Source organism: Lagopus muta, chromosome 1 (genome assembly GCF_023343835.1).
Source record: "Lagopus muta isolate bLagMut1 chromosome 1, bLagMut1 primary, whole genome shotgun sequence".
In the NCBI taxonomy this organism is placed as follows: domain Eukaryota; kingdom Metazoa; phylum Chordata; class Aves; order Galliformes; family Phasianidae; genus Lagopus; species Lagopus muta.
This window is the reverse complement of record NC_064433.1, coordinates 118057141-118081681: the sequence shown is the minus strand read 5'-3', so window position 1 is coordinate 118081681 and position 24541 is coordinate 118057141. Positions and strand designations below refer to the sequence as shown.

General features: G+C 35.4%; 1 protein-coding gene across 7 annotated transcripts in view; it reads left to right on the top strand.

The window, feature by feature from the left end:
• Positions 1-24541, top strand: part of CNKSR2 (connector enhancer of kinase suppressor of Ras 2) — a 208296-nt gene that overhangs the window by 89083 nt on the left and 94672 nt on the right. For 3 of the 7 annotated variants that reach the window (XM_048955174.1, XM_048955223.1, XM_048955208.1), the window contains exons 7-10: positions 3206-3265; positions 7841-7909; positions 20318-20385; positions 21915-22071. The exons of 1 other annotated variant lie outside the window; for it this stretch is intronic. In XM_048955174.1, the coding sequence (XP_048811131.1) occupies positions 3206-3265; positions 7841-7909; positions 20318-20385; positions 21915-22071 (354 nt within the window). The remainder of the gene's footprint in view (positions 1-3205; positions 3266-7840; positions 7910-20317; positions 20386-21914; positions 22072-24541) is intronic. 3 more of the 7 variants (XM_048955183.1, XM_048955191.1, XM_048955198.1) reach the window with 3 other exon arrangements.

Here is a 24541-nt window from a genome sequence, read left to right as displayed (position 1 = left end):
ATGGGCCTGCTATGAGAAAATGCACTCATGAAATAGAAGTTATATGTAGAGAAGAGCAGCTGGTTAAAACTGCGCTGGTGGGTGTCCAGTTGGGAAGTATTTTTCAGGCATCTAGTGTACTACCAGTTCCTGATACTTCTCCTCTTATTTGTCTTGAAATGTCGGAGGAGATGGGGGGGGGGAGAGGGAGGGGAAAGCTGTGAATAGGGTTTTGAGAACTGCTGGGACTTTGGTCTTTACTAATCATACTTAAGCTCTAGGGCTGAGCTAAGACGCTCAGGTTTACTTTGAGCTGTGTGTTTACTTTTGCACTTTTGGAGCACGTTCATGGCTAAAGAGGCTAATGCAGCTTCAGGGGACTGCATTAAGATGTCATCATGGAGAAAGTAAAGACTCAGTTACGTACATGAAAAATGGAATTTAAATCTTCTTGTGTTTTCCATCCAGTATTGAGTAAATTGAGTTAAATGTAAAACAGGTTCTTTCAAAAAAGAAAAAAAGTCATTGTTTTTTGAAGCCTTAACTAAAAAATAGTTTATACTAAGAAAACATGTATTAAGTGGTTTGAAATTGGATTTCTGCCTATAACTGATCATAACAATCTGTAATGTAATGAAGCACAAGTTACCTGATCTTTAATCAAGGAATTTGTTTGTTCTTGTTTATTCCCAGGATGGTTTCTGTAGTTATCTTAGCCATATAAAATGCATTACTTTTTCTAAGAATCCCTCAGATTAAAGAAGTTCTTAGGCTCTTTGGCATTGTCTTTGAATATAGAAGCTGTGTATCTGCCAATTTGTTTTAGTGGAAAGAATGGTGCACACTGATCATTAAGAGTCTTGTTGATACTGTGCAGCCACAAGGAGGCAGGGAGGAAAAACTGTAAACGTTTTTGTATTCTTTCATTTCAGAGGAAACGTGTCCTATCTCTTTTCTGTACCATTTCTGATGCATGATTCACTTAAAGCAAGTAGTGGGTTGTGTGTGTGTGTGGAGGGGTAGCTCATCTTCCATTGCATTTCTTTTGGAAATGGCAAAATGTTACTTCTCCCCATTTAAAAGCTGTTTTGTAAACACATTGGTATTGGTTCTTTGAAATAATGTGGCATAGTATCAGTGTAACATTTCTTCTTAACTTTGCATGTGCAGAATTTATTACAGCTTCTCTTCTGATGTGCACAGTGTCTTGATTTTAGCCTTTAAAGAAAAAAATTCAAAAATCTTTATTCTCTTTTGATTCTTGAAGTTCTTTTAGATTTCTAGGAAAGATTAGATTGGATGCAATGTTCACTACTCCACAATAGCATACTTAGAAGACTTTACCATCCTTCAGAATAATGCATGAAATTGAACATGAAGTTAAGTGTGAAACTTTATCCTATGCTTTCATTTTGATATTTAACTTGAAATCAGTAATTTATTGTCAGCAAAAACAAAATTGTGACTTCCTTCAGATATTGCTCTGTGTGAACCTGACACATAATTCCTGCCAGCATTGTGGTTTCAACTCTTGCCGTGTTGCATGGTGTCTGGTCAGGTCACTTAGATCGCAATCTTAAGAGTGATGTTATGCTGTTTTGTATTTTGTTCGGGGTAGGGATTAGAAACAACAACAAAAAAACAAAGCAAAACAAACAAAAATCCCAACAAAGAAACCCAAAAAACCCCCACACCTCAAAAACAACGTATCTATTATGTGACTCATTACTCTGTCTTTAAAATGTGTGTATATTAGTGTTTCCCTACCTCACAGGGGTGTTGTGAGGATAACTATATAAGAAACGTCTGTACTGTATTTGATATGACTGAGGAAACCACGTGCATGGAGACAATCAATGGAATGTTATTTAAGGTGGATAGAGGAGGTAGAAGGTGAAAAATAATGTTAGGGGGCTCTTACCTGCCTGAGAGAACAGATCCTTCCTTTGTGCTCTTCCAGCTATGGCAGCCCAATATGACAACAAGATTTCATGCTCTTATTGTCGCACAGAATCATGAAGGTTGGAAAAGGTCTCTAAGATCATCTGGTCCAACCATCTACCTGCTACCAATGCTACTCACTGAATTGTATTTTTTAGTACTTCATCTGCATTTGTTGAACACCTCCAGGGATAGTGACTAACCACCTCCCTGGGCAGCCTGTTCCAGTGCTTTACCACTCTTTCAGGGATGAAGTTTTTTCTAATATTGTGCCAAGCAAAATAAAAGTTAATTTTGAGCGTTGCCTCCTGAGAAACGCATATATATATATATATATTTTTTTTTTCTGGTTGTGATGTCACCGCCTTAAGTAGGGAATACTTCCTCTTTTCCACTATCAATGTTTGTGAATTCTGGTCCCAAATTAGATTAGCTAAAATGGATAAGTCATCTTTGCTCTTTACCATTTATCACTGGTATATGCACCCTGTTAGTCAACTAGAAACAGGTTTCTTTGTAGCGCTCTGCTTAAGAGGAGAAAGAAATGATGATGGAGATAACATTTGCTTGAGTGCTCAGTATTTACTTGCTTCCTCTGAAGTAGTTAAGGAAAGAGAACTTCCTCAGAAATTGCTAAACATGCAGTGTATGTCAATTCTCTCCTTTTTCCTTTTTTTTTTTTTGATTATTTTAGAGATTGCTATCAAAATGTTCTAATTTTAACTTGATGAACAAACAGATTTGAGGTTCTATCCCAAAGAGCCCATGTAGGAACTTGTAACTGTCCATAAGCTATCCCTTTGCTTCCATAGTTTATGAAAGAAGCGGCAGTGCTAATAAAGTTGATGTTTAAGTTGTCATTATTCAGTTTTATAGCTGAACTGCCCACTGAGATGAGTAAAGACAGTCAGAAAGTCTTAGGTTCGTTTTGCCAGCATGCTTCACAGCATTGGTTATCAGTTTGAAAGGCATGTTTGTGTGGACTGGACTCTAGTCTTCTGTGGCTTCCAAAGCAAAAGAAAGCTGTAAAGTATTTATGGACGTGACTGTGGTAATTTTTAGGCTGCTCTTGCTAATTAGGGCTGGAATCATTTGGGCTGTTGTTCTCTATGTGTGTCAGAGAGACCCGTCCTGCCCAAATACTAGTTCCTTGTGACCTGTGCGAAAAGTCCACCAAATCTAGGGGAAAAAAAGGCTTTTCTTTTAGAGATATGCAAGTTATGTTTGGATGGTGATCATTTGTGAAACACTTTAAAAATTCTTTCCCATAATGTCTTTTTCTTAGGGTATGTACATTAAGTCAACATATGATGGTCTCCATGTAATTACTGGAACAACAGAAAATGTAAGTATTGTTAATACTGTACGTACAGGCCTGGAAGCCTTTTTGACATTACTTGTGGTTTATGCTTTCCCTTTGCTGTAGACTACATTTTGCTTGTGAAAGTGTGCTAGTTGGCTGATGAGGACCAGTAGCATGTTGGGCAGCAGAAATGCTTTTGCTTGTTTATCTCAGAATTGAAACGGTAGTTCTCAGCTGAGAACCAGGAGAATCAGTCTTGATTTGCTTTTGTAAAACACCTAAAATGATTCAGTTGATTGAAATAAGAGGTGGTTACCTGGGAGTTCTTGCTCTGTGGGAAAAAAAGGTAAATCTTTGTTATATGTAGATTGAAATGCTGGAGTTTGCTGCAGTATTAGAAAAACAGCTTTTATATTTTCCATATGTCAAGCTTTGTTTTGTAATAAATAAGTGCATGGAAGTGAAGATGTGCCTCCATATTGACAAATAAACATGTTTCTGCATGAACTGAGCAATGCCTATTGAAAGGAGCACTTATTACTGGTGTACTAATTCTCACTGAAAATATTAAACAGCAAGCATAACACAATAGACCAATTTTCAGCTGCTGAAATACGCCTTTTTGTCCACCACGTATAGGGTAATAGCATGCTGTTAAGAAATGAGCAAGATGATCATTATAAACTTCAATAAACACAGAACAACCTACTAAACAATACTGAACTGTTTCAAATTTTTTTCGAAATTTTTCTTCTTTGTGAAGATTTTGATGGCATTTTCTTAAAGCTGTCAGAAATGTTTTATTCTGTTACCGTGTCATATTGTGAAACTACCTGCACACTATTTGCAGCTGTTACATCTGATATTCAGTGAGGCTCTGTTAAAATCTGAATAAAATGGGATTGCTGTTTTATCCCTTCATAGAAATTGCCATCTGATAGCCTCTCTTTTTTTTTCCTTTTGATATGGGCAGGATATCCATGTTTTATCCAGCAAATGATATCTGTTGTAGAACTTCTCATTATGCTGCCCAAGAATAAGGAAGGTACATGGAAATTTACCCTTGAAATAAAAATTGTAGGTACTTATACCTGAAACTCCAAATATCATCAGTAAAATTAGCAAAGCTAAAAAACAGCATAAGCATAGTTGAGCCAACTCTAGAAAGCGTAAGAGAGTATGCTTTTTACGGCTGGATATCTGATTATACAAGGAACCATTTCTCTCTGTAAGTCGCTAATGGTGGTTTTAATTTCCCAGGGGCGATGATAAAAATAATCTTAATGCATTCCCTCAAAACATTTATCTTTTGTGATTCATGAACGTAATTTAGAACCATGTCAGGAAGCTTCAGTTATGATGGCTTTTCTGCTTTTGTTACTGATGCTCATTCATTGTAACAGCCCTAAGGTTCTCATAGCAAACCAAGAAACTGCAGTCTGCTATCTAGGGAAAAGCCTGTTGTGTGCTAAAATGTTAGTGAAAATGAGTTGTGCCTTAGGGAAAGTAAAGTGTGTGTGTTCTTTTAAACACACAGTTGCTAGCCACTTTATTTAATGAAGAAGTAATGTGATTCTGATAGATGTGAGGAGAAACATCGAAGCAGCATGGTCAGCGTAAGGTGGTGATGATGCAGATTCAATCTGATTCATTGATGCTGCCCCGTTTACCATTTTTGGTGCAGTTGAAGTTCTAGGAAAACTCTAGTCCAAATCTCTTCCTTCTGAACAAAAGTTTACAGCCTTTATCTTTCCAATTCCGCTCAATGTGATAAGACATTGGCACAACTTTTTATCTGACATGTTCCTGACAGATCACAGAGAAACACTTGTCTTTTTAATAAACACAGTAGTATGGCAATACTAGCTGCCTAATCTAACATAGCATTTTAATCTACAGTTCTGCTTTCTCTATTTGCAATTTGAAGTTTTTGATGTTCAGCTACAAAACTGAATTTGCATCTTGCCATTCAGCATTATGAGCCATCTTTCCCAACACATCAGTTCTACAGTTGAGATTAGTGGAGCTCTGAGCCTTGAAGTATGAGAGACCAAGTTTTCTTAAAGGTCACTGCCCTGGAAGAGCTTATGTCTAGTGATTCTGTAGCATTAGAGCAACATGAATTTTCTGGTTTGTGTCTTCCCACTCTTGTTTGAAAATAACAATTCTAAAGGATGCATTATTCCAACAAGAGATTACAGCTTTCATACTGAGTAGCCTGTCTAGACCAAATTAGAGACAGTCTTTTAAATGGCAGAACAAATGTATCCTCCATATAAAATCATTTGGTAATTTGTTTTTCTAATAGAAAATAATGTTTTCTAAGAAACGTCGTGGGCTACATCTACAGCAGGATTGTAACTTGAAAGGATGTGATCCAGTGTTCTCATGCATGCATGGTCCACTGGTTTGCAGGGTGTATTCAGGGAAGACAGGCCTTTCAAGAGAAATAATGGGAGCAGGGTTGTATGAGTTGGTCTTTCAGACAGTTTTGGTGTACTGGGGGAATGGGACAAAGACATTTAACCTAAGGATCAAAACTAAATGCATTTTGAAGAATAAATTTGATTTTGATTAGCTTATATGATACGAATGGATAAGCATCAGCAACAGGTACTTCCATCTGTTCAAGTCCCTGTTAAACTAAATTATTAGCTAACGATGTCATGTGACACAGTATTTCTCCCTTTAGAGCTTCACAAATTGATGCTTTGCTTAAAGATCAGAAAATCATAATAAAAAAAGTTTATCGATGCTCTTCTGTTTTCCTTAAATAGTGATAAAAGATTTTATTTCTTAACTTGTGTATTCTTGTCAAAAAAGTATTAAGAAATTGAAACTTGTTCATAAAACAACAGCCTTGAGACTCCAGTATAAATGATTTCACTTTCATGTTGCATTGTATTCCAAGCATAATTTATTTGTTTTCTTTACAGTAGACTTTTCCAGTCTGAAGATTCGCCTTTATTTTACTGTCTCAGCAAACTGCTGCACAAAAAATACCAGTTTTGTCGAGATTTAAGCTGCAAATGCTGAAGTCAGTACAGGAGAAAGATGATATTGTAATAAAATCCCATTACTAGCATAGACATTTTGAAATTCTTAGGTGTAAAAATATTGGATCTAAAATAGTGATATTATGCAGCAGGACTGTAAAGATTGTTAGCAGAGTGAATGAGCAGGTGTGAGTGGTGAAGCATCAGACAGAAGGTAGATTCCTGGTACACAGTTGTTAGTGCTAAAATTTTTCCCCCAAGATATAGAGCCGATCAGCCAAGGCAGCTTTTCTTTATGTAAATAAAATTACACTTCTACCAGCCTACCTTGACTTAGGATGTTGTAAACAATGCCTCCTAGAACTGAGTTGTGAGTGACATATCTTTTAGACACATATTTCTCTTAGGTTTCTCAGTTTCTTTTAAACACCATTCTTAATCCAAGCCATGATGCACGTGAGATTGCATTAGAAAGTCATAGCACAGCTATGGAACACATATTTTGAACATGGAACGTAGTACACAGGTTATCACAAACAATCCACTTAGCAGCCTTGGTGCGTGTTATCAAGACTATGTGTTATCTTACCTGAAAATTAATTTCATTTTCTTTATTCCTTTAGAATTCATAGCAGGTATTCGAAAATCTGCTCCTGAGCAACATGTTGTTTTTGTTTTTGTTTTTTAGATTGTCAATTTCAACTTCTGCCTTTCAGTTGATTAAGTGGCTTTATAGGCTGAAGGCTACAGTATTGAGAGAAAGATAGAATTGTCACTCTACAAAAAACTTAAGGAAGTTATTTTCCTTCAAACATAAGGGTTTTTTTTTTGTGTGTTTTTGGTGTTTTTTTTCTTGCCTCAGAAAACAGCTGGTCTACTGTAAATATAGGTAGTAGAAGAGGATAAAGGTTCTTCTGTTGATTGGTTTTCTTTTTGTTGCATGTTTTGTGGGGTGTTTTTTTGTTGTTGTTTTTGGGTTGTGGTTGTTGGTTTTTTTTGTTTTGTTTTTTGAGGCAAAAGCAAAGAAAAAAGCTACTTTGCTTATCTTAGGATTGTATTGCTTTTTTCAATACTTCAGTACTTTCACCATAATAATGACCGAGACACTAAGTTACCGTGTAAGTTACGTGATCTTCCTGCCTGGTAGCTGGCCTAAACTTCTTTTCTTTGTGTGTTCTTCTAAGAGCAGTGATTTACTGAAGTTCTTTTGAATCTATTGAAATATTTAAAAGTAACTCAAAAGGCAATGTTGGGAAATTTTTTCATGAAGCAATTTCAAATTTGCCTTGATAGGTTCTTAACTATCTGTTAAGACTTGAGAGATATCAGGTGGCTTTGAGTGGAATGAAATGATGAAGAAATTTTTAAGACTTGATTATCCTTTAATAATATATATACATAGCTTCCTTAACAGTTGATTGTATTGTGTACAATAGTACATATTATTTTTCACCAACAACAATGAATTGATTTATTAAACATTTCTTTAATTGTTCGTTTCACAGTGGAATGTAATTATCAATCTAACCTGATCTACATACCTTAGCAATCATACTGCTGAAAGAGAGATGATGACCAGTAAGGACTGTATTCTTTATCATCTCTTTTATTTTAAATTCAGTCACCTGCAGATCGGTGCAAGAAAATCCATGCTGGAGATGAAGTGATTCAAGTTAACCACCAAACTGTGGTATGTATAATTATGTTCTGTGTCAATTGCAGATAGAGGTGTCATGGCGCATCAGTATATGTATGGAAGGAATGTGTAGAAAAATGTGTTTTTATAAATCTTTGCTTATTTTGACATCTTTTCTCTTCTGATAATGCATAATTCTCAAGTTCTGAAGTTAAGACCTAATCATCTGAGTATCACTGGAGTTATCGTGAAGTCAGACTAGATAATGGAAACTTGGGAGGTATGGTAGGGTTTTCTGCTTATCTATGTTCTGTTAATTAACAGTTAGTTTTAGTGTGATAGAAGGTTTGGTTTGAAGGCATGCAGGAAAGATGAAACTATTCTGAACCTTGTGTATCTGCGGTCAAAGTTAACTCGTAGAAGCTGGAAAACTTTATTTTTCTGAATCTGCTGGGATATGTAGAAAGTGGCTTTCAAGAACAACAGCAGTTTAAATTCCTACATTGTGCCAAGGGTGTTTAGCTTAACGTGAATACAACTTTTCAGACGTGAAAAGATGAGACAAATATCTGGGATATGATACACAAATGTAACTAATACCAGGCAAATTGATTTCTGTGTGAACGGATGTATGATGACTTCAAGATTGGTGAACTGTTTAACTAGCTAAGAAAAGGTAAACAGAAAAGAGCAGATTGTCAGTATAGAAAGCAGCTATTCTTTGTCTCAAGTATAAGCTTTTTTAAAGATTTATGAGTCAGTTTAGGGTATTAACTACGTATGTCCTTGCAAACAATTTAAATGATAGAAAATGATCCTAGATTTCCATTATTAATACAGCAAGCATTTGTTAAAAGTGTGTTTCATCATTCCCCATAGGGTTCCTCTTATAGCTTTAGGCCACTGTACATCATATCAGCTCTTCTGCACAAATTAGTATAATATTTCAGCATATCCTCCAGCTAAATTTGATATCAAATATACTGTGCGTGTGTGTAACTTAACTGATGAGAAGCTATCTTTTGAACTAGGCAATATAAATTGATAAACCATACCAGATCTGGGTGAATTTTAGTATTTTCCCCCAGGATCATTTCTTCATAAGTGTTGTATGCCATGATTACTTATGTTTATTGTTGATCACTAATTTCTTTCTTTCTGCATAAAGAAAGCTTATTAAATGCCAATTTATATGAAAAATGTTATGAAATACTGTTACACTCTTTCTTACACAAGTTTTTTTTTCCAATAATTTTTGATGGTGCTATACCATAGAGAGTTTGCTTATCAATTTGGAAATTTTCAGTCAACCAGGTATTAATTCTAGTTTTCTTGACATATCTATACTGCATTTATTTGATGAAGTGATCAGATTTTTACTCCTAAAACAATTAATAAAAGCATTATGGCAGGGCTTAAGATGAGGTTTCTTTCATACCTGGATATAATTCTGAGTGTAGGATTTAGGTATTTTGGCTTTTGCATCAGTGAAACTATATTTTGAGAGGTGCAGGAAAAAAAAAGTAAAGTTGATTTTAATTCTAGGAAAGAGAAACATAGGGAGCTTAGAGAAGCTCTTAAGAGGTAACATTTGATGTAAAAGTTATGTATGGAAATAGGCTATATCATACATTTGCATATTTTCCTTCTTCATTTTATCAAAAAATAATTGGCAACTTTGATACTATATGCAGGTAACATCCTTGTGTTTTACTGTTGACTTTGCACAGTAAAACTTAATAACACCTTCTGTATTACCTTTACAAAGGTATACTACATTCATCCAATTTCTGGAGCCAAAGTATTCAATATTTTCTACAAGTATTGACTTTTTAAAAATCTATTTTGGGGGTTTTTATTTCTTTTGACAAAAGTTTTAATCAGTTGTTTTGTACACTATCATGAGGAATTTAACTTACAGTTCTAGGTATCTGTTTTTGTGAGAAGTATTCTCACTTATAGTGATTCTTGCTTTGGAATTGAAGAATTCTGAAGATGTTTCTTTATAACTTTTCTGTTTATTGAATTATTTGTTTCAAATTTCATATACTGCTCAGTAGTTGCAGTCATAAGCAGTTGCTTCTTGTACATATCATTTCAGTATTACACAAGTTACAGAAATAACTGCGGGTAGGTCTTGTAAAGTATTGTTCACCTGTAAGTGTTCTTAGGATAATGTCTTGTAATTGGAGAATCAAGCTTCAAAAAGAAAAGGAAGGAAACTTCAAAAAATTATTTTGAAGTTCTCTTCTTCCATATTTTCTTCTGGCATTTCAATGTGTGCTATCAAAATTAATACCCAACTTTCAGTACTGTGTGTTTCAAAGTATTAGTATACATATGAGGAGATCCATGTAATTATTTCACAAATTCAACCTGGTAACTAACACTTTTTACCAGGTTTACATTTTAATCATGAGGATTCTGAAATTAGGCAAATAGTTTAAGTTGACTTAAATTATTATTTTTTTTTTAGTGCAAGCATCCTAATACTGGATGTCAACTAATTGTAAGTTCTCTACTGACATCCTCTCTTTGCTTGCTGCAGTAGTGCTTTATTTTCATCGTATTTCATCTGGCAGTGAAATCAAAGGATTTCACATGATTACCCAAGTCTTTTGCTGTGTTGTAAGAAAATATGTGTAACAGGATTTATTCCACTTTTACTGGCAGGAAGCTTGGAATGTAAATATATTTTGAATTTTTAAAACAAAGAAATAATAAAACTAGGCCTAAAGTCAATTAAAAGTTAATATTCAGAAAAATGTCCCTTTTAACCTGTGTTTTATTGATGTTAGATAGCTGAATCTTCTGTCAGTTTTGTCTTGCAGGTTAGAGTGTTTTATGTAGCTCTGTAACTAAAGGCATAGCTCTTCCATTAGAATTCAAAGAACTGCATTCCCTTAAACTTTCATGTAAATTCCATTTTTAATCTCCTTTAAAAGCCTGGCTTTCTAAAACAGTTCCAAGGCAAACTAAAAGGAGTTATTGAGGCAGTTCAGAATTTTCACTGTACTTCAGTGCTTGCATTTCTTCCTATATATAATTCAAGAGTGTATTTTGCCCCAAGATAATCTTTCATTTAGTCAACTGAAAGTGCAGAAACGTGAGTTATTACTGTTTGCAGTATTCTTTCTGATTGCATAAGTGATCAGTCTGTGCAGAAACTATTGAAAGCAGAAGCCATTAGGTGTATACACTGAGAAGCAGGATTCCTGAATGACAGGCTGTTGTTGTGTCATCTCCTATGAATAGTTTTTAAGTTTAGGAGAAGATTTTTGCATGTTATTTATACCTTAAAGCAACTGTGATATGGCACGGATTTCATACAATTATGGTATGGCACGATAGATGTGGATTTCTTCACTTGCTGTTAATTAGCTAAAACTCATCAGAATGTGTGTAAATAAAGATGATGGGAAAAACATTGTTCAGTTTGGCAAAATAGGCAAATATGAGGAATTGTTTCTTGACTTGTTTCATGTAGAAGCTACTGTGTTTTATGTGTAGATTTTTTGGACTCATGTAAGTAACACCTACCTTTGCTATGGTACGTTCTTTAATGTAGGAACTCCTTTGGACTCTTAGGAACTGAGCCAGGTCAGAAGGAGTTGGTTGCTGAAATTATTTTTGCATTTACAGTTCAAAAAATTTGAGATGTTACTAAAATTCATCTGAAACATTATGGATGTATTTACAAGACTGAATCTTGCATTTCTGTAAAGTAAAGCATATAGGAATAGTATGAAATCTTTCCAGATATTATCCTAACTTAATTCTTGCATAGAAAAAGAAAGGAACAGGTTTTTAAGTTTCAGTGAGCAATGAGCAGTTCAACCTCCACAGACTCAGTTTTTTTGGGGAGCTAGCAAATTCCAGCTGATAGGAAATACTAAACGTGAGGCACATATGAAACTCTGGACTGTATGCACATGAAATGAATTTTGGAGTAGATACCATTTCATTTGGAGAAAAAGCAAACCATAAAAAAACTATCTATCTTAGAATTTTACAAAAATGTTTCATATGTTTGCTACTTATTCAGTTTTTCCGCATTGTTTTGCAGTTCTTTGGGTTTTTTTGTTTTTTCAGATCTGGGCTTGGTTTTTCTCAATACAGATATTTCCTGTAAGACCTTGTTAGTTTGGCTTTGAAGGAAACAATATGTCTATTGAGTCTATGAGGAAAAGTGATCTAGAAAATGCAAGGAAGGGGACAGCAGAGGAGATAGCCAAGATTTTGATGTCAAGTGTTTGAAACCTCACAAAACAGCTTCTGCTAACATCTTTCATTTAAACTAATTTTTTTTTCCTTTATGATGCTTGACTTGAATAATGAAACAATGCAGCAAAATCATAAATGTTCAAAAGAAATTCACCTTTTCCTCAACATCCTTCTATAGCTCTTATGCATGTGCTTTTAATGATGATGAGATAAAATGCTATCTCCTAGATCATATTGTAATGCTTTCCAAATCCTTGGACTTCCTCTGTTTATAATGATTTCATAAATGTAAACAGGAAAATTTGATAAGTGGGATTTAGAGCAAAAAGCTTTTTAGGTATACTCAGATATGATAATGGAAGTCTTTCTTAAAATAATCTGGTTCTCTGCAGGGCACTGTTTTGAACTCTTTGTAGTTTGTCAGGGTATGAGGACCATGCTGTGATTTTTGGCAACTGTAGTCTGTCCTCCAAATTCCCTCTCAATTTTTCAGTTCTTTATTCTTACTTCATCCCTGTTGCACAGTACTGATAAAGGAACTGAACTGCTGTGATCCTCTCAGAATGAAACATGTTGGAATCTATGTTGAGATCATGTGATGTTATTCATGATCTCTTTTTTACACAGTGGTTTTTTGTTTGGTTGGTTTTTTTTTTTAACATAGATGTGCAAGTACTGACATAAATGCATTATTTTATACCCCAAATGTTAGCAGTGTGATATTGCAGAAATTGAATGTGTAGGGGAAGGTTATTTTATTTTTCCATGATGAGTGCAAATCAAGCATTTTTATATTAGTATAAATGAGAGAATGAGAGACAAATTTGACAAATGCAGGTGAATTATGTTGTGCTTTCCAAGAAATACTCTCCAGGGAGAAAGGATGCTCAGACTCCATGGATAATACATCTTTTCATGGAGAACTTCCCCATGCTTCTTCTCAGACCTGTGGAACTTGAGCAGCACCACTCAGTAGCACAAATTCTGGATGTTCTTACCTGATAAATATGTCTTCAACTTTGAACAAGCCCCAGAGATAAATTGATGTGTGAAATGCATATACTACTTTGCTTAGTGCAGCCTTATTTTTATGTAAAAAGTATGCAGTGCCATTCACTTGCACTTCTAACTCTGTCATGGCAAATGAAGCAACAATTGGGTCATGGCTGCATTTGTTAGACAGACCACCATAAGCTTGGCCAGCACACGCTGCATCTTGTTTCTGCTCAACTTTAAATAATTTCCCTTTGCTCTTTCCACATGAAATTCTCACGCTTAACTGCACACCTCTGCCACCAGCCAGTGAAATTAGGTCATTTGCAGCAGAAAGCCATACTGTGCCTTTCAGCAGCTACCTGTCTCCCAGCTGATAACAAAAATACATGACTGCTTGTACCTGAAGTCAAACCGCTTATTTAGCTTAGCAGAAAGCATTAAACCCATGCCTTGAAATGGAAACCCTGGAAGGGTTAACCTTAAATCACAAGTGTGGTAGAAATTGCTTCTTACTGGTTCAGTATTGGTGAGCGTCAGGATTGGACTTGTGAACTGGATACACACATCCAACTTTCAGTGTGCTCTTTGATGCATGCTCCAAAGCACCTGGTCTGTACCCTCTGCTGTGTAGTCACAGCACTTAAAGCACATACGCTTGGTGTGATAAACCTTAACTGTGGGATCAGGATGCTTTTATTGTAGCCGTATAGAAGTCCAGCTGCTTGATGACTAGAGGCCTTGGAGGAAGTAATAGAAGAAATTGGTTCTAGAGATGCCTTTTCTTAATTAGGATTTAGATGTGATTCAATGCGAGTGCATGGAATTCCTGGAAATTTTTTCTGCTAACTGATTGCAGTCATGAAGACCTGTAGCCACATCCTGCATCCTAAAGCTCTCTTGAAGCTTTCTGTCCTGGCTCTAACTTCTGAATAGACAGCTGTATTATCACTGAGCTCTGGTAGTTCATTCATGTGATTAGATCAACACATATGAATAGCCATTCATCAGATTGTTGATTTCTTCCATTATTTTTCTTTAGAAAAATAATATTCTTTTGTAATGAATGATGTGGACACCACATCTAGGTTGACTTTGAAGGGTCTAATGTCCATTTTAGAAACTGTAGTAGCATTAAGAATTCTAGTGCAGAAGCAGTTGACTTTTCTGTAGATGTTTTTGGTCGGCCTTCATAGTTTCACCACTGGTGATAACCAATTTTCTGATTCCATAGAAAAATCAAGTATTTTCAAGTAAACTATTCTTATGACCATACTCATATGGGTATACCTGCTAAGAATGGCTGCAGTATTTTGTGTAGTGTCCTTGTATACTAATTGCTAAATTCATCTTTCTGGACAAAACTTTCTTTAGGAGTATGTGTTCTAATATTTCTTTTTTTTTTTTTTTTTTTTATACAGTTGTTCAGTTGCTTTATTTCCTGTACCAGATGAGTAATGTGGTAAAAAAAAAAAGCAGCTATAAGAGGCTCTCTAAATGGCATTAACTTCTCCAACAGAAATATTTAAATACAGTATGCTGCCAAAAACCTTACGAATATATTTCTGATTTAAATATATATATAACATATACATAACCAGAGCACAAACATATATCTTATATACATATATATTCATGTATATTATTCAAATAATTTATATATTCGTGCTCTGGTTATTACTCTCCACTAATGTTGCTGTGATTTGTATTTCCAGGAGATTAAACTACAATGTAAGCAGGATGTCCTTAGTAGTGGAAAAAAAAAGTAAATTCTGAAGTTAAAATTATTCTTTCAAAATTTCTTAGTCTGATGTATGAAATCCATGATTAGAGCTTATGTTTTATGCCCAAGTAGACGACAGATGTAGAATCAGATTTTCCAGTTGTTAAATATGTTGGTGCCTGTAGAAGATGTGCTGAACTTTTTGTCCTTTATGAACAAGCTAAAAAGCTTGCTGTTAGTTTAAGGTCAGGTACGTGAATTTGGAAAGAAGGACAAGGATTATTCTGCTCCTAAGAATCTTCCTTTTAACTGAGATTGCTGAAAATTAAAGTACATTGTAGTAAAGCAAACAAAGGATAAGGCGACGTCTTCAAAGCCATACAGATAAATTGACTGATAGCATAGCAGTGCACAACCTGTGCCGTGTATGTGCTAGGACTCAGTGGTTTTGAATACCTCTGTGCTGCGTGCAGATAGCAGCTGTGTAAGTTACACAGCTGATCTTCAGCTTCCAGCCTGATCTTCTGCTGCATAATTCATTAACTTTGATGAAGCTGGGAGGTGACAGTGAGGGAGTGTGAGATGGTGATAATTGTAGAAGTGGATCAAAGCAGTAGGAAAAGCAAGTTAATGCCGTGTCATGAGGGAGGGAAAATTAAAGCAAGGAAATTCTCTGCTTGATTTGAATTTATGTGCTCTGAATATATAAATTGTTATTAAAAAAAGAAACAAAAAACTCATTACTGGCTTAGAACACCTCAGTGGCTTGAATGCTACACATTAGCTATGAATGATCAATTTAATAGCAGTAAAATGAAACAGGAACAAAAAGAACTCTCATAGCTAAATGATGAATGATTTACTATGGCAATTTCCTTTAACTCTCCATCCCTCTCCTTCCTTTAGCTAAATGATGCTACATAACTTTTCAGCTTAATTAAAGGCTTTTGTTTTGGCTTGATTTTTAGTTTTGTGTGTTTTTTTTCAGTTTGCTTGGTTTATTGGTAACCTTTAAAGACTAACTTTTTCATTGCAACTTCTGTGTAAACTAGATAATTAATTTTCACTACATGATTCAGTTTCAAGGAAGACCTGTTTCAAGCACTGTTGAGCTGTAGGACAGCTGCAGGTCTCAGTGAATTTATACATTGAAGAGCAGGGGTCAAAGACTGTTGGAATTATTGATTCCATAGAATCTTTCTAAAATATTAAGTAGTCATAATGTTAATTTAACATGGAAATATATACATATTTATTTGTGTGTAAGCACGTATGTTTATGTGTATTTCTTATTTTAATTCCAGGACAACCATTTGGGGAATTTAAACATGAGAACATGCAATACATACACAAGCATGCCTCAAATTCTCGTTGTGTGATGTAAATGCACAAAAGAATTACTGTAGGGGCGATGTGGCTGTGATGGCTTAATACTGCAGTTCTTCCTGAGGAGCACATTCCTTCTGCTGGAGAACTTTACTCTTTATGCCATGAGGAGTGAGGCCTCTCATGGCTATACTGAAGAGTAATCTGTGAGAAACTGGGGTCTGATCTGGTCTGCCTAAAGCCTTCCTGAGCCCTCAGCTCATACAAAATGTCTGCACCTGATTAGGTTTTTATCAGCACTTCCCTACTCAGCCTTGGAGTTTCTTGATCTCTTCCCTGTGGCCACCTGGGTATGCCGAAATATCTGTCCCTTGAGGAGCCTCACTGAAATGAAGCTCTATGTTCCTTGGGAGCATCTGGAGATGAGGCCAAGTGGCAGCATCTTTATTCATAATGGTTCAATGTCTGTACTGTACTCTGGGTAATGAAGAAGTAGGGCCTGCTCACCACAGGGTGGATTTCACACCCTGCAGTACACTTGTAACTTATATTTGTATGGCACAAAAGTGATCACTGGGAATTGGAACTGGAATCCTAGTTTCCCTGCTCCCAGTGCAATGCACTGATGGTTTCTTGCCAGCAGAATGACTGTGCATCTTATCCATGTATTATTGTCAGAATGATGCTTTGCCTAAGGAAAGACCTTGCACCTGACATTACACACACCTTGGTGCTTGAGCTTGAAAGACTGAATTATTTAGACTGAGTCTAAATAATGCTGAGATTCATGTTTCCTGAGTGGGTGGAAGACTGAGTGAAAGCCTTCCAAATTGCCAGAGCCTGTCTGTCTCCTGTGGTGGTCTGCACCCCTGGCTCAAGAGAAAGGAACCTTACAGCCATCATGCTGGAGGCAGCAGGTGGCTGTGGGGAATCCCATGTACGAAGCTAGAAAAGGTGCTTCGGACTTCAGAGAAGCATAAAAACCAAGCAAACTGAATTCTACCCTTATTTTATTTTATTTTTGGTCATATCCTGTAACAGGGAAACACTCCCCCATTTTTTTTTTTCCTCAAAAATCATTCCTAGTCACTGATCAAATATTTGTGAAATATCTGTATGCAAACTAGGTTGTTGTGGCTTCAGACAACAATACAGAGTGGTGTGATCAGAAATGTTCTAGGGGTGAAAGGAACTAAATTCTGTAACAGTGGATAAAATATAATCATATTCATTTAAATAATAAAGCAGAAGTACTCCTTAATTAAAATTACAGTAAATTCAATCACAATACTATGAATCTCTCTTCTCTGGGAGAAAACTGTTACATAAGCATGGATTTCATTATTATGCTTGCCTAATAAATCCCTGAAAGACATCTGCTACCCTCCTGACACTACTTCTCTCACCACATACAGATACAGCTTTCATCTCTGCGGTAGTCCATGCGCTACAAACATCCTTCTGTGGTTTCCTCACCTCATAATGTTTTCTGGAGGCAAAAGACCTATGGCCTTCCATTATTTTCTAACCTTTTCAGGCATCTGCAGCTGGGAGAAGGGATTTCTACTGAGGTATTTGTTTTCACAGGGCTGCCAGCTGACCATCCTCAGTTGTGGTGGTCAGTGTTCATGAAAATCAATCTGCAAATTTAACAGCATGAAGCCAGATAGTTCCTTGTCATATTCAGACTTGCTCAGCAGCTAGCTATGTTTGATAGACAATGATTTGAAGTGCAGTGTGTTTTTATTTTGTTAGGGCTTGGATTTTTTCTTATGTGCTATTTTTTATCTATAAAATGCAAGGTGGGTGAAAGGGGGTTTCTATTAAAAAAAAAATTCCTACGGTGAATATGCTTTCCTCCTAGAAATTCTATTTTTGTTAGCTCAAAAATGATTAAAGGTTGAATCTTGTAATGGTTGATACGTCAAAGAGCTCTGGCTGCGTTCCACTTACAGCAAGCACCAAAAGAATAAGAATTTTTATTATCTTTCTGTTCTAGTAACCTTTTAAAATTAAATGGCAGAATGGATTTTCCATATTTACTTAGCAATAAAATAGCAGAACCCCTTTGCAGTTTATATTTAGCAGGAAAATACTACGTTTAAAGAAAAAGTGTTAAAAAAATTAGTACTTTTCCCCTTTTTGCAAATCTGCAATTCAGGAATGAATTAACATATCTGCGGAGAAAGAGCGGTTTTCATGGAAGCAGAATGTCTGACATAGACTTTCATTGGCTTCTGGTGACCCTGTGAACAGGAATATGCCTGTAAAAGCGTGGATTCTGTTCTGTTTATCATTTTGCTATAATTTCACCTCCATATGATTTAGTTTCAGTCTGCATTAGATTTACATGCTGCTTTTAATTGCTGCTGCAGCTCTGTAGTCTCCTTTAACAATCTTTTCTGGATTTTTTTCAGACTGTACGCTATTTAGTAATGCATCTAAGGGCACCTACACTCATGACAACCTGTGGTGCTCTCTCCTATCTCTCTTCTCCAAGTTCCACCATCTTTGTATTTACCTTCCATTGCTGCTCCTTGAGTAGCATTCATCCTTCTCCACTCTCCTCCAAACCCCCTCCCTGCACTCAGTGCTGAGCTGTGCTGGCAGCCTATTGGGGGACACAGACACAGCACAGCAAAACTCAAGGCTGGGTTTAAGCTGCCACTGAAGAAACATCTGGCCACAGCTTTTTTGATGACATGCAATTTAACAACAGGGACTTTCTTATCTTTGTAACTGAGTGCTTGGCCAGTATAGTTCCCTGATTAGAAAATTCCTTGAGAAAGGTGGCCTGGAAAATAATCCTCTCTTCATCTCCCAAACCATTGAGGAAACTTTCTCATTACTGTCTGTGTTTGCAGTACATGGGCAAGATAAAGGATATGGTAGGGACTTTGAAAGCTGTGCCAAAAAATCTTGATGATTAGAAGTTGAGAATTGACAACTGTGACGGTAATGAGAAAACTGCAGATCCTGAGGAGAGGCCAGAGAGAATAAATTCAAATCATACTTAGAAGTTTAGATTACATATCTCTAAAGCAAATTTCTGAAAAAAACATTTTCAGTTCCAGATATATTCTTTGCCTTTTCCTCCTATCAGCTTAACCTCATATAAAATTGCTTCTGCATAGTTCCTATCAAATTGAATTTTGATGGGATCTAAACAGTGTGGGAAATGAAGACCATGACTCCTTCCTGGGCACCAGTTTGTTTCAGTTGGTTGTGGACCTTCTCTTAAGTTAGTTGTTCCTCTTAGACCCATATGATCATTTCTGTTCAGACGGTGGAAAAAAGGCCAAGGACTGCCTGAACCTGCCAGAAAGCTCCGGTCAAGAAACCAAATAAAAGCAGAGGATGAACAGCATTTGAAATTCGTAGTAAACCCAGAGATTTCAAATGAAAACTAAGTAAAATTGTTTCTATTCATGAGCTTCTAAATTGAATACATCAGATCTAGTGCTTTGAAGTGTTGTTGTTTTTTTTTTTTTACTTTAATCCCCTAATTCTCATAAAGAGACTAGATAATCTTCCATTTATAGCAATGTAAAGCTTAGTTGAAATATACAATATTGTTTATTGTTTATCTATGCAAAGTATGAACTTGCATTTAAAATAGTTTAAAAGCTACTAGCAAGAGAAACCAATTTTATTTATATCTCTCTGGCTGTTTCAGTGATAAACAGATGGCTTTAAAGCACAGCTTTCCCACGCAGCATCCTATCAACTTAAATGGCAAGAACCTTGCAGCTTGATTCTGTAGCTAGGGTCACATCATGTTCTCCTCCAGGCTCCCTGTGCTTCTTTATTCAGTAGAAGTATTCCTCTCTGTAAGTCTGTCTTCAGTTGTTACATTAGGCATCAGTAGCTTACAAACAGATACCTTACATGAACCATGGGCTTCTAATTCTTCTTTTGAGTAGCACAGAGCAAATGAAACCATATGGATGTCCAGTGTAATGCTATGGAACTGTAGGTAATAGATTGTTTCTAATAAGCAGTGGAAGTCTCTGAAAACAGTGTTGTATTTTTATGAAATCGTGATATTAAGGCACAAAGATTATACTTGCAGAAACTTGGTTTCAATGCTATTGAAAGAGGATGGAGACTTCAGGCAGAATGTAGGTATTGAGCTAAACTTGACTATGTTCATGTTTAATTATATTCAAAATATAATAGCCATATCCCTAATACAGGGGACTGAAAATAAGAATTCCAGCATGTTTGGAAGTCTTCTGTGGAAGCTGGAAAATATTCAAAAAAGATAAGTGTTGCCAATATCCTGTTTCTTTGTTTACAATAATATTGCTGTAGAAGTACATCTTGGATATATTGAAGTTTTCTGTGGTGGAAAAAGACAGGTAGGTTCACAGTGGCTGAACAAAAGTGAAGTTTGAACCATGTTTTTGATACAGGATTGTTGATGTGTTACTGTTGGCTTTAGTTGCATGTTTATGTGAGAGTATCAGCTCTTAAAATCAGTGATGTTAAAGAAACAAAGTGAGTTTTGGTGTAATGGGAAATAAGGTTTAAAAAAAAAAAAAAAAGTAGCAACAACGTACCTTAAAAATAGGTTACAGATATATTTGTTTCATATATCACTATACTGATGATAAGGATCATCTGCATTGTGTTTGTTCATGTTGCTTGTTTGATCATTTCAAATGTGTGGGTATGATATAGTGTAACATTACCACTTCAGACCTCTAGAAGTTCTTTTGGAAAGAATTTCTCATCTCAACTTTATAATTTCCTTTTTAACGTGGTTCTTGCATAAATTCTGAAAGCAGACAAATACTTGCAACTGTGATCCTTTAAATAACATGAGAGCACACTTATAAATTTATAGGATAAAGTTAGGAAAACTGTCGAATTTACCAAAATAAACACTTTCTAAATATCAGGCTACAATTTTCAAGGAACATATGATTCTGTGTGCTATCACTCTGTGTGCCAAACTTGAAGATGCAAGGATGCAATGTCTTTATCCATTTCAAGTTAGATATCTGAACTTGGGCTTTATTTAGACAGATGCTGTTGCCATCAGTTGTACTGTTGCAATATTTGAAGAACTTTTTCTCAACGATACAAAGTGAATGATTCAGAAAACTCTAGCCTCTTCTTAGAAATAAAAGCCTGCTACTTTCCACTTTAGTCGAGTTTTTAATTTTAGAACGTTTCAACATGCTGTAATTCAATTGGGAAAATTGTATTTTGGTCTAATACTGAAGTAGTGGCTAGACTGTACTTCTGTCATTAATTTGCTATTTGTTTCTGAAATCATCATGAAAGAAGTACTATTTAAGAAAAGGCCTTGTGATTCTGATTTTATTTTTATAACACTGTGAAGAGTAGAAGATTTGTTCTTGTTTGTGCTTGCATAAGCAACTAGAAAGACTGCATGTGGTTAGTGGACTTTAAATAGCAACTCTACAGTATAAATTGTTCAGTTTTCAATTGAAGTGTATGAACAGAAGCCAGGGCTTTTTAACCTTCTAGTCCCTAAAGTCTGCGTATAGAGCAAACTTAAAAACACTTTGAGGTTTGACTGTGTTTTTACAGTGGAGTAACAGTAGTTTATTAATTCTAAAACATGAAATTATGCATATCCATCTTAATGAATTATAATAATTAATTTAGTTGACATGATTTTTATGCAGTAACTTTTTTGACATTTCTAGAGTTTATCTTTAAAATTTATATACACTCCTATTATGTTATTTTATTAATCGTATTTAAAAAGGGACGTTAGAAATTGAATATTGTACCTCAATTTTATTGTAATGATTTTACTGGTTACCAGGTGGGGTGGCAGTTGAAAAATTTGGTGAATGCACTACGAGAGGATCCGAGTGGTGTTATCTTAACTTTGAAAAAGCGACCTCAGAGCATGCTTACCTCAGCACCAGCTTTACTGAAAAATATGAGATGGAAGCCCCTTGCTCTGCAGGTAATGAAGCTTAATCATAAGTCATACACCATCATTTTAGCTATAAACTATCTCAGTGATGCTTTATTGTGCTTCATCTCAGCAGCATATGGATTTACTCTTGTATGCTTTGAAAAATTGTTTCTGAAATGATTTCTCTGCAGTTTGTTCTCATAGGCTCAACTGAAGTTAAACCTGTTAGTAGAACTTGTCAAAGTTCAGAAGTAATCAGCACAGTGCTTTTCAAGGCAGAAAAGTAGTCCCAAAGACTTTTCTAGCCATAGGGAAGAAAGCATACTTACGGAACTTATAGATTTTAGTTTATCGTCGTGTTAAGTTCTCCATACAGTACGACTTCAAAGAAAGTGATATGGAAGAGATCTTTAGTTCTCAGTTTGATCTGTCATGGAATTGTAGGAAAATATATGCGGTGATTTTCTTCAACAAAGCAACATGACCAGCAGAATTTGCCCATACAAATAAATCTGCATGTTTGTCAGAGTGTTCCTTGTGAAGGAACCATTGCATACGGATTTAGTACAGGATGACCAGCTGGATCTTTATTTTTAGTAAGCCTACGATGTGCTGAAAACCATGGGATGGTTTCATTAAAGCGTTCATGTTTCACTCCAGGATAAAATGTCAATGTGATGGATTTCTCTAGGAAATAAAAGTTATCTCCACTCTGATATAAAGCACGTAACCAACAGATGGAACTGAAAAAGAATCCCTTTTTTTAAATTCAGTTCAGATAGGGCAATGTTTAGAATTTTATTTTCTTTGCATAATGAATGCATTCTTCAGTACGTTTTTATTGCCACAGTAAAAAGTCTAATTTAAAATTAAGTACATTTGAGAGCGAAAAGACTTCCACATAGTTCAAGAGAAAGGAAAATGAGATGTGGAAATGCCACTGCTAATGGCTGTGGTGTTTGCCATTTAAAATAATGGTAGATTCATAAAAAGAATTAATATCTCAAAGAACTTCTTTCAGCTATATATTTTTATACGTTTATTTGATCATGATTGAATACCTCATTGTCTGTGGAACTGACTAAGGTTATGAAGATTGGGATGTCTTGGTCATTCAGATATCAAGTACTGACAATATGTGTAACAAACTTTGAACCAAGAATATCACATGAGTGTCTAAACATAAAATTGCTGATCTGTATGCATAAGTGTGTATGAATGTCCATGCTTGAAGGCTCTGCTTTTTATCATAGTTTTAGTAAAAATATAAGTACAAATGAAAAATGCATATTGTTGCTTCATTGCTTTAAATGAGATCAAATGCTTTCATTCTGTATCCCTTTTGGGTGAGTTTGTTTCAGTTTGTAAACTTCAGTTTATCATTTGCCTCTAGAATCATTCAACTGAAGATCACACAACAGAAGTTTATGAGACAAGCTGTTGATCTTAGCAATTAGGCCATTAAATCAAAAGGGTGGGAAGAAATTGGATGGAAACCAATTTCCACCAAACAAAGTCCAGTAAGAATGTGAGGATTCCTGCAGTCCTGTTACAGTGAAGGCAATCATGAGACAAAGTTGTGAGCGTGTTTGAAACTCCACACTCAGTTCTAGAAACAAAACTCCTTTAGTGTGTTCTATTTGGCTCTTATTTACATCTCAGCATCCTTAGTTCAGCGCAAATGCTAAGGTTTTATTCAACTTATTTAACTTTATAAAAGTTAAATATAACAACAGTTACTGTTTCATTCATCTGTATGAATTTTAAATTGATCTATCTTAGTTGACAGCAAGATGAACCATACACATACTTCTTTCTCCATTTGGTGATAAAAAGAGTGCTGACAGCTAGATCAAATAAAGATTACCTCTGTTAGATAAGATGAAACTAAGTCTACATAGAGGTTTTCTGTAATGTTTTCAGGTTGAGTGAAAGATAGACATTTTTGTTCGTTATTGGCTTTTTTTTCTGATATAGAAAATCTGGGCTTATTTTCTGGGCTAATATGAATACAAATAGAGACACTGCTAAACATTAAAGAGATAATCCCAGTATTGTGACGCCATTCTGATACACCAGGAAAAGGTCAGAACCTCATTCAGTACTTCTGTGTGCGGTGTACATGTGTGTCTGTTGTAATTTGTGATTTTTAGTGGGAGAAACAGCAGTTTTCCTAAGTAGATTATCAAAAAAAGCTCCAGGGTGACGTGAAGACAAACTTCAGAGGCTGCATATGGAGGAGATTTTTGTTGTTAATTTATGCAAATGAGAGGTGAGCAGATGTTAGAGTCTGTTGGTGTTAAAGTTTAAATGCAGCCTGAGTGTGAAATTGGTGCTGTATGCTTGATTAATAAAAAGCAGTAAAAAAAAGAATACAATATAATTCATTGTATAGCTATTAAAATATGAGGTAGTATTATAAAATTTGAGATAATAAATATAGCTAATTAAAATATGTTTTAATAGCTTCTAATTTTCTATTGCGGTATTTGTTTATTATAAAAGACAGAAAATGTTA